Raw genomic sequence first — 14,225 nt, forward strand, 5'->3', positions numbered from 1 at the left:
TAATCCCACCCCTTCTCCTTTAATAATATTTGATTTCAAAATAATACATGTGAAATGTTTTAAAGGGGGTTATATCAATAGAGTTATTAATATCATTATCAGAATTATTATCACCTTAATAGAGTTGCTTGTAAAGTCTGAGACAAAAGTAGTCATTTGTTGTTTAATGAATAGTTTGACATTAATTGCCTATACTGATGCTCTTATTTTGAAAATACAAACCGGATTCAGAACGCGTACCTAAGTGAGTGTGATGTGGACACACGGCTGAGTGACACAGTCGCTTGAGCTCAGCTGTGAAGTTAAGACGCTACCTGTCCTCTCCGTGATGTACGCACACGTCTGGTGATTTACGCCACGGGAGAAAAACACGGATACTTCCACTTTGTACTCATTCAGGACAACAAAAAACAACAATTTTTTTTTTTTATTTTTTATTTTTAAATAACTGACTTGGATGTGACTCCAGCAGCCTCCTGCGACGCTTTGAATATTACACTCACACGCTGACAAAAAAGAAAAGAAAAAGGAAGACTTGCTGAATGAAACTTTCAACCTTTTCTCCAGGAGAGCTGAAATAAGCTCACATATGGGTGACTATTTAATTTAAATTGTTTTTTCTTCTACCACGCTGGATGGGACGCGGATGACATGTTCGGTCACCTCAAGTTCCTGGTCGGGAGGTTAGAAACGATGTCAGGGGTCGCTCGTTTTGGAAAATGACTGCTGGCAACACCGACGGAAAAATAATGGTCAGAAGATGTCTAGTGACGTTCAAACCGTTCAGGTAAAGAGACAAAGAGCCGGAGGTGTTTATCTTGTGTTTCTCCACAGCAGCAGCAGCGTGGCGGGTTAGCAGATGTTCCTTCATATGGATGAAGAAACGACAGGCAGAGATGCATCAGCAAAGAGCCTTATGAAATCAGCTTCAGTACCAGCTGAGCTCTAACTTGGTTTCTCCCTGCATGGATAGCTCCAGTATCTCTGTGTGCCTGTGTCTTTGTCTGTGAAGATAAAGGGGACACATTATGAACACTTACTTTAAAGTGGATTGAGCTATGCTGTCTTGAATTCTTTATTTTAATTGCTCTGCTTCTCTCTTATTTTTGTGTGCAAGTTCTAGGTACCTTAGGCTGCCCAAAAAAAAAAAAAAAAAAGGTCCATGGTCCATCCTCATCTTAACAACAATGACCACATTTTATCTCACGCCTAAATACTCACCTTTACCTCTTAAAGCGACAAAAGCACACATTGACAAAATGAGATGTTTTGCAAAACATTGGAACCCCCATGTTGAAATCAAAGACATCATATCAAAGGTTCCTGGACTTCCTACTTATGGCAGCTTGCTATAGCTCCGTTCCACGAGTCGGTGCTCGGCCGTCCTCAGTTTCTCCAGCGACAGCAGGATCACGATTTCAAATTTGATTTATTGTTGCTTCTGTTTCGACATGTGAACCCCATCGTCTTAAAATGTTTATGTCACTGACTTGAGCGTGAACTTTATGATGTTGTAATCAGGACAGCCACTCCAGGACCTGCACAGAGTTAAGATACCAGGAAACAAAGAAAGGAGGGAGCCGACTCGGGCATTTGACCCCAAGAAGAACTTGTTAACAAACTTATTTCAGTCCGCTCTAAAGGCTGATTGGAGCCGGGCAGAGGGAGCTAATGTTAGCCAGGAGGATAGCGCTTACAGTCCTGAACGAGTGTGCGCATGTTGATTTAAATCACATCCTAGGAGGTCCCGTTCACCGTGCCTTTCAGGGGCCCAGCCATGTCGGCCTCGTGGTGGTTAAAGGTGGTCACCTTGTGGTCACTTTGCACCTGCTGTCACTCATGATGTTTCCGTTTTGCAGTCGGTTCCTGTAATTGCTGCTGCCCTGAATTACCTCACCTGTCATCTACAATAGTAGATGTACGTTTCTATTCAAACAACCCCAATTAAAGGAGATTATCCTCACTTTCACCATTAATCATGTCAGTCTGGGACACCTGTTGAGTAGTGTTGCGACATGTGCAGGTCAGAAACCTCGTCATGTATCTGATACTGCCGTCAGTTAAACCCCTCATTTCAACATCTGCCTGAAACGGTTAATTTTAGCTGCTGTCTCTTTAAGGCCCGCCTCCCCACGTGCCCACTTTCCTCCGATTGGGGACATTTGAGTGAGCTTCTGGGTGGGCGTGTCCTCCGACTCTGCTGTAATACTTTACCTGTGGATACAACTGTGCATGCTGTGTTTGTGTGAATGTGTTGACAGTAGGGGCCAGAGAATAGATTACAAACCTCTTTAACGGTCTAAAAAGTATGAAAAAGAGAGAACTTTTCTTTTGTGTTACATGGAGTTATAAGTTGATCTTATCTTTTCCCCCAAGCCATCATACAGTAGTGTGTCGTTTCAGATCATTTCCAGGATCAAGGCTATAACTCAGCAGGAAAAGTTTCTTGGAAAAACAGCACGGCTAACGTTCATACCACGGCTCCTCCACGCCTCGCAGAACTATCTACCTAGAGGCAAAAATCTGATAAGTCTATATGTGCGAGGAAGCCAATTAGCTGATAGCAGATCTCCCCTTCTGATCCAATTATAGGGAGCAGAGCATTTACTTTTAAGTCTGTGTAATTAAAGACTCGTCAGGCAGGACCGGGGACCTAATCCTCCCGTATCACTCACCTAACGCCCCTTTGGAAAAACTGCTAAATGATAAGAGCAGGAAAAAAAAAACGATCGCCCTAGGACTGCATCGGGCCAGATACTATACGCCCACACATGACTTTAAGATGACTTTTTTTTTCTCCATCCATCACTGTGTTGCTTACGGCCATCGCAGCCACTTTTCTGTCCTTTCCACACACAGCAACACAACACGTCGTTATTGATGCATAAATCAAAGAGTTTCATATTGCTAACATGCCCTCTTTCTATCCCCCTTGTCTTTGCAAACCTGTCTTCAGTTTTCCTTCACTGCAACAATGAATGAAAAGGAAAGACAAGCAGATCTTTAAAAGTCGTTTTCACCTTCCATCTAGCTGCCTGTGTGACCCTGCCGGTTGTTCAGCACAACACATAATCTGTGCGGGTATTACGGCGTCAGATTCATGACAAATAATCCCTTGATCATATCTGTGTGGGATTGGCTTCCCTTCAGTTATCGTGTCGCAGCTCCCTGGTCCTCTGACAATGATTGAGCTATTCTAATTAATTCGGCAATATGCCTGGAACAGATGGGACTAATATTTTATTATTTTGCGATATCACAGTATCCTGTGGAGACGGAGAGGTAAATGAGAAGCTGGAGTGAGCGAGCGAGCATGTGTGCAAAGGCTGCTAAGATGCTGGGACGTTCTCATGTAAATACACTATCCTTGTGTGTAAAGCATTAAAAACAAATGCTACACGCAGGCATCTTTTGATTTGAAGCTTCTTGTTGTAATCCGACCTATGACGGTGATTATCACATTAATGTACTCTGTAGTAATCCTCCACGAGCAGATGAAGTCAATAAGCAGAACGGGGGAGGTTTCATTTCAGTCTGCATTCAAGCACAAATGACTGTTTTAGTTGTTTTCAAGTGTAATCAGGATGGTAATTCATTAGATTCTACTCCAGCTATACGAGATGTTGATGATGATAAAGGAACGATCACGCAGCTGTAATCATGTTAGATGCCCCCCTTTAGATACGAGCCTTTACAATGATTATTCAGTGTCAATGTGTTCTCGGGTCGTGTCGTACACCCCCCCCCGTCTGTCCTTGAAGCCGCCGTTTTACCACTCCGGACTGGACTTCATCGGGCTCCCTCTTGGAATACAGTCACCCTGGGAGCTTGCCAAACCACCGCACGCTCTATACTTAACAGATTATTCAGCCTCATCTCGATCCCCTTCGGGTCAATCTGATCACTCCAGCAAATGCTCTTTTAAGTGGCCATTCTTCCTCGCTGTTGATAGGAACTCATTTTTCTCAGGGCCTCATCAATATTCACGGGGTTTGGGGTTCGGGACTTTGCGTGACTGCAGCTACTTAGTGTACCGTTCCAGAGAGTGCTGTCAAATCTCTCACTGGGCCGTGCATTCAAGCTAACAAAAAGCTCATGCCTGGGTATGAACAGGAAGCAATAGATTGTGAATAATTCAGTCTTGTGTTATGTTAAGTTTGTGCAGGTTTGTAACCTCTGGAGTAGATGTTAAAGGTTTTAATGCAACCTTACAAAGCAGGACAAATTAAATGAAAGAAGGAAAAATGGGTCATATATCATAAAATCTAACATGACTTTATTTGCTTCCTGCAGCTTTATGACATTGCTATTGCTATACATGCTTCCCTTGTGCTTGTTATGATATGTGACTGACTGTTTGTTGTGCTCCCTTTAAACTATGGAGGTGCATTTCAAGAGAAATCTATTAAAAATCACCAGAATTAGTTTAGTTTCTCACATCTGGCCCGATCGACTGAGCCACCATTGAACACACTTGTGATCTGACCTCACTTTCTCTCCTCATATGTAAGCACAGAGCCTCGTTCAGCTTCATTAGCCTTTGAAAACATGAAGTGATTATGACAAACCGTGATGCAGCGCACAGAGAGAAGCATGAAAGTGGTAAAGAGAAGCAGATGAAAAACACAACCTTAGTTATACTCGTGGTTAAAACAAGGATCCAGGTTATGAAACATCAGGGTCCTAACTGCACTGCACCAAATGACACCAGTGGGGGCTGGTGGGTTATTTTCCAGAGGGGGGTTAAATTTCTCACACATGGACCAGAGTGGACATCTTAGCTTGATGCTAACACTGGAAGGAAATTGTCATTAACGGGCTAACAGATTTAGCATCCTGATCGCGGGTAAATAAGATTGCTGAATTGATCATTTACTTTGTTAGTTTCTGAAGTTTAGAGATGCTAAGTTAGTTTGTTAGCATCTCTACAATTTGTAACAGTACAGTTTTGTGTCACCTGACACTAAAGCTTTCTTCTTTTATGGTGCTTGGCAAACAGCTTCTCGAAGCGCTTCAGTCAACGTCTGGCGGCATCACAACCAGGAAACCTTAATGGAAAAAATATTTTTATTAAAGGTCACATATTATATAAAATACACTTCACCATGTTTCTCTAACTCTAATATGTGTCTCTAGTCTGTCTGCAAACCCCCCAATTATGAGAAAAGTCCATCCTCTCCGTCTTTTTCCTGCTCCACTGTTCAGAAAATGTGTGCTCAAACAGGCCGTTTTGGAGATTTTCCCTTCATGACATCACAAAGAGCAGTAGCCCCTCCCCCAGGTGGGTGACACACAGCTAGGTGTTTGTTCTGCCCTCTGAGTCTGCCTTCTCACCGTAAACAATAGGACATGGAGCGAGAAAGCACAGAGTACACCCAAATCCTTCCAGAGAGGGGGCGTGGTCAGACACAGCTCATTTACATATTTAAAGGTACAGACACAGAAACAGCCTGTTCTGAGCAGGGCTGAAATAGAGGGGTTTATAGACATGATCAAATACAGGATCAGAGTGGATTTAGAACAAGAAACTTCACACACATGTTTTGAGGAGCTCAGAGAATTTAAACTGGTTGAAGAGGAGGAGAATATGTGACCTTTAAGTAGAGAAGAAAGTTACATGCACACTTAGATTTTTTTGCATGAATGATTTCATGAATATTCAAAAAATATGTCCCACCCCTTCTTATAACCTTTATTACGATGCATCACAAAACAGCACAAATTATCAGTAAATAGCTTAAGCTTTCTGCTGTTTAAGTAGTGGATAGTTCACTGTTTATTGTTAAATAAATCTTATTTGTACAGAACTACTACCACAAAATATTCTCAGTAGTCTTCCTCTGTGCGGTTAGCAGCAGAGCTACCAGCATGTTTAAAGTGGGACCGGTTAGTCATGGAGGCTGACTCCTATTTCGTCCGGCGGATGAGAATCACAGTGTGCTTTGCCTCCCTTCTTCCCAAAAGAGATTTTTGCATCATAAGATAACCTTTGATCCATCCACGCTGCAGAGAGTAGCTTAACTAGGGCAGGATTTACACAGCTACAAAAGACCTGATTTTCAACTCTTTTAAGTCAAACATCTGATTCTGTCTTAACAAGAGGGAGCCCACACAGAGTCGCGTTTTATATTCCCTCCAGAGATCTAGTTATATGTTCAAATATGGGATTTGTGCCACAGAGCGAGGATAAGCAGAAGTTTGTTTTTGAAGCTTAAATTTGCACTGCTCCTGATGGATTTCAGTGTATCTACACCTGCACTATTTTTAAAGAATATCCTCATATTTTCTCTCTAAGTCGAAACAAAGAATTTCATATTAGGCTTGCACAGTGAGTGAAAAATATGTGACAACGTTGTTTAGTATTGCAACAATTATATGAAGTGTGATCAACAATCAAAATCTTAAATAGTGCATTTTAGCCCATAAGTCACAGTTTTTATGTCTATCTGATGTTCTTCATGTTTTACACAATGTCTGTGTTTGCAGCTCTCCTGAAACCAAAATAAATCTCAGCCGCAATTATTATTCACCATTAAATTGGCACAAACTAATCTGAGGGGAGATGATAGCAGGCTTAAGCTTCATGTGATGGTATCAGAATAGTGGGGGGGGGGGGGGGGAATACAGACTTTATACTCAGGCCTCAGTCCAGTAAAATGTACACAAAGCTGAGCGAGGAAGCTTTGATTGTTTACTTAAACATTCCCTTTTTCTTTGCTGTAAATTCACACTTCTGTCGTGTGTTTATTCAGTCTCTCATCCTGCTATAACGATGACGTTGTGATGAATGTAGAGGGAACTGATAACTATTTTAATATAGCTTACAACAAGCAACTGTCTTTTCTTTTTGAGCAAAAAACAAACCACTGAAATCTGCCCTTTAAATGTAGACTCATTTAACAACTCGGCTTGTATGCAGAACAAAGTAACCTACACTGTGCAAGTTGTTGTGACCTAATTTAGTGTGTCTCAGACTGAGGCGTGGGTGACACTCGCCTTGTTGCCTTTTCAAACATTTTTTGTAATCACCTTAAATGCCTGAATGTGTTTTGGCCGTCTCCTGTCCCCTTCCTGGCTTATCTTCCTTCGCCCTCGCTGTGCCTCTGTATTACATAAATAATCACCGTTTTGGCCGCTCTCGGGGACAAACTGCTCACCCTTACGTTGGCAGTTTGTCCGACATGTACGCCAACTGATGACATCAAAACACAAAAGTATTTCAAAGTGCCCTTTGGCCCTCCAGTTTCCTCTTTTTCCTGTGTGTGATCTTTGCTCTATTTATTCTCTGCCCTCTGGAAGTGCTGCCTGCTGTTTCTTCACTGTTTCTTTCTTTTCCTTTTCTGCTCTCCTCTGAACATCCCCTCGTCTCCTCGCTCTTGCATGTCTATTATTTTCCCTATTTGTTGTTTTTTTTTTATGGCAACTTATCATTCTGTCTTACAAAAACCTGTCTTCCATAATTGTCAGCCTGTTTATCTGCCGGCATACCAATTTTCTTTTCCAAGCCTTTCACTTGTTATCCACTCCATTTTCTGCCTCCAAATATCTCAACCCCCATCTCTCTCTCTCTCTCTCTCTCATACTCACCCAAAACATGTATTTACCTGCCATTCCCGATAAATATGTCTATCTGTCTCAACTCTCTTCTCATCTATTCCCTCTCTCCTCCCCTTGTGTTGCAGGATATTCGTGGTGGGAATTGGCTTCTTCAGCCTCTGCTTTCTAATGACCTCTCTGGGGGGGCAGTTCTCAGCCAAGAGACTCGGGGACTCCCCCTTCACCATCCGCACAGAAGGTACCGACATGTGCAGTGTGTGTGTGAGAATACGTGTGTGTGTTTGTGGGTAAACAGCCCGTTCACTGGGCTGAAATACTGTGATGTCACTGCATACTGCTGGGCTATAACTCTTCATAGGCAGGCTGGCGTTTCACTGCCATGTGCCACTATGTCAAAACTGCACCACCTGTCACTGGAGGCACACAGGCCGCCTGGAGTGTTTTCATGAGCCAAAGAAATCGTAAAGTAAATGTAGATTCCACCACAAATTCATAGGTATAACCTTCATCAGAAAAGCTGCCTTTTCTCTAGTTGTGTTCAAGTGTTGTGGGATAAATCAACATGCTTGTAAATGAAGATTGATGTGGTGGGTGGGGCATGAAGACGAGGGAGCAGCGAGTAGCTTAAGAGTTATTGGTCTGATCTCCAGTGACAGTGTCTACTTTTATATACAATATGTCAGTTTCACCCTCACCGTTACCATGGTTTCTGCACTGACCGCAGCTTGTTTTCTCTCCGACTCGTCTTTGTGGGAGAAATATGTGAAAATAAAGTTCTACCAGCTGACAAAAGCTATAAAACAGGATGTCTAGAGCTCCTGTGTCCATGCAGCTAGCGCTTTTTCAAGGCAGAAAAGTGCTGGCTTTGCCTTCTGAATGTCCATCCTGTCTCCATGACAACAGTCTGTTGACAACGGCCGCTGTTTGACCAGCACTGCGCCGTTACTTTTCACTGCATGTTTTCTATTTGAGATCATTTCTGACCTTTCTGAAAATGTTTCAACTCAAGAAGCTCAGAGCGGCCGCACAAAGAAAATCCGAGGAGCTCTCTGCAAACGCTCTCTCTCTTCTTTGAAAACAATTTTTTAAAAAAGGCGCTGGTGGACTCAGGGCCTAGGCCATCTTTAGGCCAGATTTATTCTCATAAATATTGAATGACACATTATCCCTCCCTTTTCCTCACAATCGTTGATAGATGAACGAAAAGCGATGAAGAGCATTTTGCAGATTCCCCGGATCCTCTCATGGTTTCGCCGCATGAGTCAACATCACAGAAGTCCATTAAAGGGAGCCTTCACTCGAGCTGGGACCGCAAATGAAAATTACAGAATAATGACGCATTGAGTTTCCTTTTCATTTCCTGAGATTGTCTTGAATCAGTGGCTTGGATTAGAACAGATATGACCTACATTAGCCAATAGCAAGCACTAAAAGCCTCGTCATCTAAGAGGTATTGAGATGATTAGAACGTTTGCAGGGTTACACTCAGGTTGGCGGTAGAAGCATGACAATAGGTTGGGGGGGGGGGGTTGGGTCAAAGGGGTCGAGAATGAAGTGGAACACAGAGCCGTATGGGGATCAGTGATGGATCTTGTAATGTAAAGGAACTGAAGGAGTGAGACTTAGGGTCTTAATGAGCTTTGACTCTCCTTGTGGCTCCTTCATGAGGAGAAGGATTTAGACATGTCTTTGTGGATAGAACAGGACATTGAATCAGAGGAATACCTCACCATGTTTTCCTGACTTTGACTTCATTGATCGCTTTCTGACCGGAGAGAGTAAAAAAACAGCAGATTGTGTGTAGCTATGTCAGAGCTGAGCACGTTTTCATGTTATTTTGGTGAGTTTGCTCGCAAAATGCAAAAATGTACAACCTGGACGTAGAGATGCACTGATTGTGAAAATCAGGGTCAACACTGATAGTAGGGATGTAACGATTCACTCAACTCGCCATACGATTCTCTCAGGATTGATTTTACAAAATGAGACTGAAGACAAATGATGACTGATAGAGATTCCTTTAGGGGCTGCTAACCCGCTTGTCAGTGGGGGTTTTTTCTCAACAAAGGGACGTGATTGGAGCTTCTCTTCATGATGTTGATTACAGTAAATGCATCATCATGTAGGTTGTTCTATTTGTGTAGTTCTCGGTCTTCTTGTGATATCTGCTCACAGTTTTTATCTCGTCTGTTATCTTCTCACCTCTTTCATTTTCTGTCTTGGGGGAAGCCAAAATGCTTCCACACCTCCGATTTCACAGACGGTGGTGCGTCCTCGATTTCTAAATCTTTGCTCTGCAGCTGCTGGCGCTCACCATATTACTGCGATTCATTTTTCCGAGTACAGATGTGAATCTTGACGCCTTGGAATCGATTTATCTCGATTTTACGATTCATCTCTACATCCCTAACTGATACAGAGGAGCACACTTCTCAGCTTGTATGACCACAGCTGTCCTGTTGGAATTACTCTAAAATTTCCCACCTAAAAACACACGTCGTACTGGTGTCAGCACTTGTTGTTGTATGGATACTAAAACTTGCATCTCTGCAGTGAAGCATCATTAACACAGTGGACTGCCAGCCCCGTCCACATGACCTGCAGTGAGGGCTGACTGCCTGTGGTAAGGCAGGAAAAAAGGGAGCGCCTTTGTAATCCCCTGCTGCATACAGCTCAAAGATTGAAAGTCAGAGGTCATCTTGTGGAGGCCAGCTACTGTTCAGAACCGCTCCACTTAATGTGAGAGTTGGTGTGCTCCGAGGGCGCTTCCACATGTGTGTAGCATGTGTGTGGGCTCAACAGTAGCTGAGGCGAGCCGTGTGTCAGTTCACGTGGGTGTGTGGAGCAACCGAAACATGGGAGAGAGCGCAACTCCAAGAGTGAATCAGTCAGGTGTTGGTGTGCGGTTTGTGTTGCAATCTGCAAGGAGGAAAAATGAAGCAGAGGAAATGGGAAAGAGAGAAAAAGCAGAGTTAAGTGAGTGCACACACACAGTAGATGCAGAAGCATATTAGAAAAACCAGGTGTAGTGGGTGTGGGAGATAATGAGGCAGAGGGTCCTTTGGGATTACTGTGTTTGTGATAAATTGAGATTACAGCGTTTGTGTGATAAATTAGGATTAGTGTGTCTGTGTTTCTTCGGTAAAGTGTACTTGATTAATCAAGTGCTCGTGTGCTGCAGCCGGGGAAGACATCTGGAGCAAGCTCATTAAAAACTGTATGTTGTCCAAGCGTGCTTCCCCTTAGGAATCTACTTAGTGTGTGTGTCTCTAAATGTAGCTGTGTTTTCTTCTTTATGCACATAAACACTTTTGTGCTTGCCTATGCACAAAACACGCTCGTATCTGCATTATCTTCAGTGAGCATTGGTGCACTTTGTATGCATGCCCCACTGTTTCACCCTCTCGTTTTTTTTTTACCTTTAAGCGAGTCTCTGTGGGCTACAACCACACACTGTTTTCTGCTGCTCTCGCCCTCTGAGTGTGTACGTGTGTGTTGGTGTGTGTGTGTGTGTGTGTGCGTGTGTGTGTGTTTGTGATGAGCTGGCAGGAAATTGGCTGTTAAATGGGCCGACAGCAGCAATGTGGGACAAGATTGAGACCAGAGAGACTGAGAGACCGATCCATCTGCTCTCTGCAAATCAGCCCTGCAAAAACAACTGGCCCTTTCATTAAGCCTCCCCTCGCCACCTGCAGAGCGACACACACACACACACACACACACACACACACACACACAGAGCCAGACACTGTGCCACTCCCATGTTTCATAAAGTACATGGGAATTTCTGGCAGACATCGGGTGTAAAACTATGCAACATTGCCAAATTAAAAACTCTCCTACAGCCTTTTGGGTGCTACTGGTCTTGCTCAAATTGGCAAAGCAGAGCTAATCTATCATGTGCTGACTTTATCAGTAGCCATTTCTTTTTTGTGCTGTTAACATTCCTCCACTTGTTTTTTATTTTGCGTATATGACTCACAATTTAACAAAGACTTTATTTAATTAAAAGTGTCTTAAAAAAGTCGATTGATGGGTTTATCAGCAATTATAACAGCTGCTAAATTAATTTATTTAAAGGACGATGTTTGTTCTTTCAGTCGGAGTGAAATCAAATTCCCAGTTTATTATTCTCTCTCTCTCTCTCTCTCTCTGCATGCCTTTCTCTACAATTAACACTTGTCCAAGATGTTCACTTCAAGCACAAACACTACTCTGTCTGCTCTTTTAATATGGACAAAAAAACATCTGTAATTGAAATTTGATTCACGGCATAATAATTGCTTAAAAAACTTATTATAAAAACAGCTCAAGTCTGTCTTCATTAAATTTTCCTCATTTGTTTTTGCTATTTTCTGATTGAAGACTTTATATGTGATTTTTTGATCCAGCAGATGTCGCCCTTGAGCTCCAGCATGAAACCAAAACAACTCGTGCTGCATTGTTGTGTTAGCATGCTAATGCTAGCGATCTTTATTATGCTGGTATCTTCACACTGCATGTAAATTTACCTGAAATGAGCGTGATCTAGAAACACAGTTAAGCAGTGAGTACAGTATGTTATTCTTCTTTTCTCTAGTCCCTCAATTAAACAACTTTTATACACGAGGGGAGGAGTCAGCCGGCCGTCCCGGCGATGTAAACAAAGTGAAGATAGGACTCTGAAAACTCTGAAAACATCACAGACAGTGGGACTCGGGTGTTACACCCATTGTAGACAGTCATGACTCAGAGTTATTTTCAGAGGATATACTTGATTTCTACATTTAAGTGTGAAAAATCACATAGAAAGACTTTAAATGCACGTCATTCTAAATTTGTCATGGTAGCTAATGTCTTTATCAGCTGCAAGTTACATCAAAGTAGTGTACAGGCTCCCGTTACAATAGGAAGGTCGAGTCAGTCTTTTTAGATGTGCAGTTTTTTCTACATCCTGATCTAAAGGGTTAACTGATCCAGCAGCGACTTTTCATCATTATTCATGATGTGTTGACAACCCGTAGACAATCTGCTTTTTCTGCTGCACAAACCAAATTCACAGAGCTTCATCTCCTATTGTGCTGTAGTTGTTTTCTTTTACACAAACATTAGCTTACTGTTTGCACACAATGGCAGCCAGATGTGTGCAGGGCCTTGTCATCTCAGTGGGAGTCGCACTGATAGCAATTGTTTCGGGGTATTAGCTGCATTTGGGTAGCCACCTCTTAGCATCCGTGGATTATCAGCCTCCACCGGAGGTTCAGAGTGTTGTAGGGTTTTCTCTCTGAAATCCCCCATCTCTCCTCGGTGACTCACAAACTCATCAGGGGCTGTGAGCCGGAGATGAAGAGGTGGGGGCTCGATAGTGAAAATGAGAAAGTGGAGGAGGAGGAGGAGGACGGATGTGGAAGCAGAGTAAGGATTGTTTGTGTGTGTCTGTGATTAAGCAGAGAGAAACAGATTTCTAAAGGTTGCATTGCTCAAAAAAGAGACAGGTTTCCTTCTCTTGATTAAAATATGGCAGACATAAAGGATCTGTTGCTGTGATCAAAGGCCCCCCCTATGGGGCTTGTTCATACTCTGCACTTTATTACATTAACAAGGACTGAGAACAAGGATTTGTTCTAGCTGAAAGTCTCAGGGCGTTCGTACTCTCAAGGTGGCTTCCTGCTGGGAGAGAGAGAACATACATTCATATTTTTTCCTCGGCTGATAATTCTTCCATTCTCTCCCTTCTCATCTCTGCGGGTTCAATGTGTAACCACATGAGAGAACTGTCAATCAAAGCCTGTTATTTATACGGTGGAAGGCTTATGATCGCCACGAGGAGAATAATTCTGTGCTGCCGCGCTCGGATCCAAAGCAGGGGCCGAGACTAATGTTTGTTTGACTCACAACCTCAGCTCTGTGATGTCCGTCTGAAAGATTCCACGCCATCAGTCAGAAAAAAAAGACTCACGCTAATGTGTCATGTTCCCAAAAGCGAGTTTAACTCGTGTCCTAAGAGAACCTCGGCACAGAGTTTACTCTCATCATCTTAAGTGCTTATTTGACTTCTTAGATTATCACGAGATGCATGATTCAGCTCGTTTGGATATATGCAGTATAGCTGGTACCGGTTGAGCACATCAGACACCCCCCCCCCCCCCCCCCCCCCCCTCCGCTCTGTGGTCCCTTTTCATGTTTTTTTCAAACTGGATGTTCATCTCTATCTCACATTCCCTGCAGTTATGTTTCCTTCCCATCGCTTCGTGTCGAACAAATCTGGCATGACAATCTTCTGCATGTCGCGGGTGCTAGGTGCAGCAGGGGGAGTCACTCGAGGAGTACACTTTATCTGCTCACTCGTAGCCCGGGGAGTTTGAATGGACTGTGTCTATGTGTGTGTGTGTGTGTGTGTGTGTGTGTGTGTGTGTGTGTGTGTGTGTGTGTGTGTGTGTGTGTGTGTGAATGATTCTCTCTAGATAAGACCGTGCCAAAAATATAAAAAGTTTTTTGACTGAATGAAAAGTGTGTGTTTGTGTGTCTGTCTGAGGAGTGCAATTTGTGTGTTACTGATCAAGTTTCTTCACAAGTGGAGAGACAGAAGAAATGGAAAACCCCTTGGGAGGAGAGAGTAGAGAATGACGTGCAGCAAGGTCGGATTTGAACCCGCGGACACTGCGACGAGGACTTTAGAGGCGTACGGC

At 43.1% G+C, this 14,225-nt stretch overlaps 1 protein-coding gene across 1 annotated transcript in view; it reads left to right on the forward strand.

The window, feature by feature from the left end:
- The first annotated feature begins 273 nt into the window (after positions 1-273).
- Positions 274-14,225, forward strand: part of LOC109998773 (alpha-1,6-mannosylglycoprotein 6-beta-N-acetylglucosaminyltransferase B) — a 137,217-nt gene continuing 123,265 nt past the window's right edge. The window contains 2 exon segments of the mRNA XM_065959487.1: positions 274-787; positions 7,683-7,795. Of these exon segments, the coding sequence (XP_065815559.1) occupies positions 720-787; positions 7,683-7,795 (181 nt within the window). The 5' untranslated portion in view covers positions 274-719.

The sequence above is a fragment of the Labrus bergylta genome, chromosome 1 (genome assembly GCF_963930695.1).
Source record: "Labrus bergylta chromosome 1, fLabBer1.1, whole genome shotgun sequence".
NCBI lineage: Eukaryota > Metazoa > Chordata > Actinopteri > Labriformes > Labridae > Labrus > Labrus bergylta.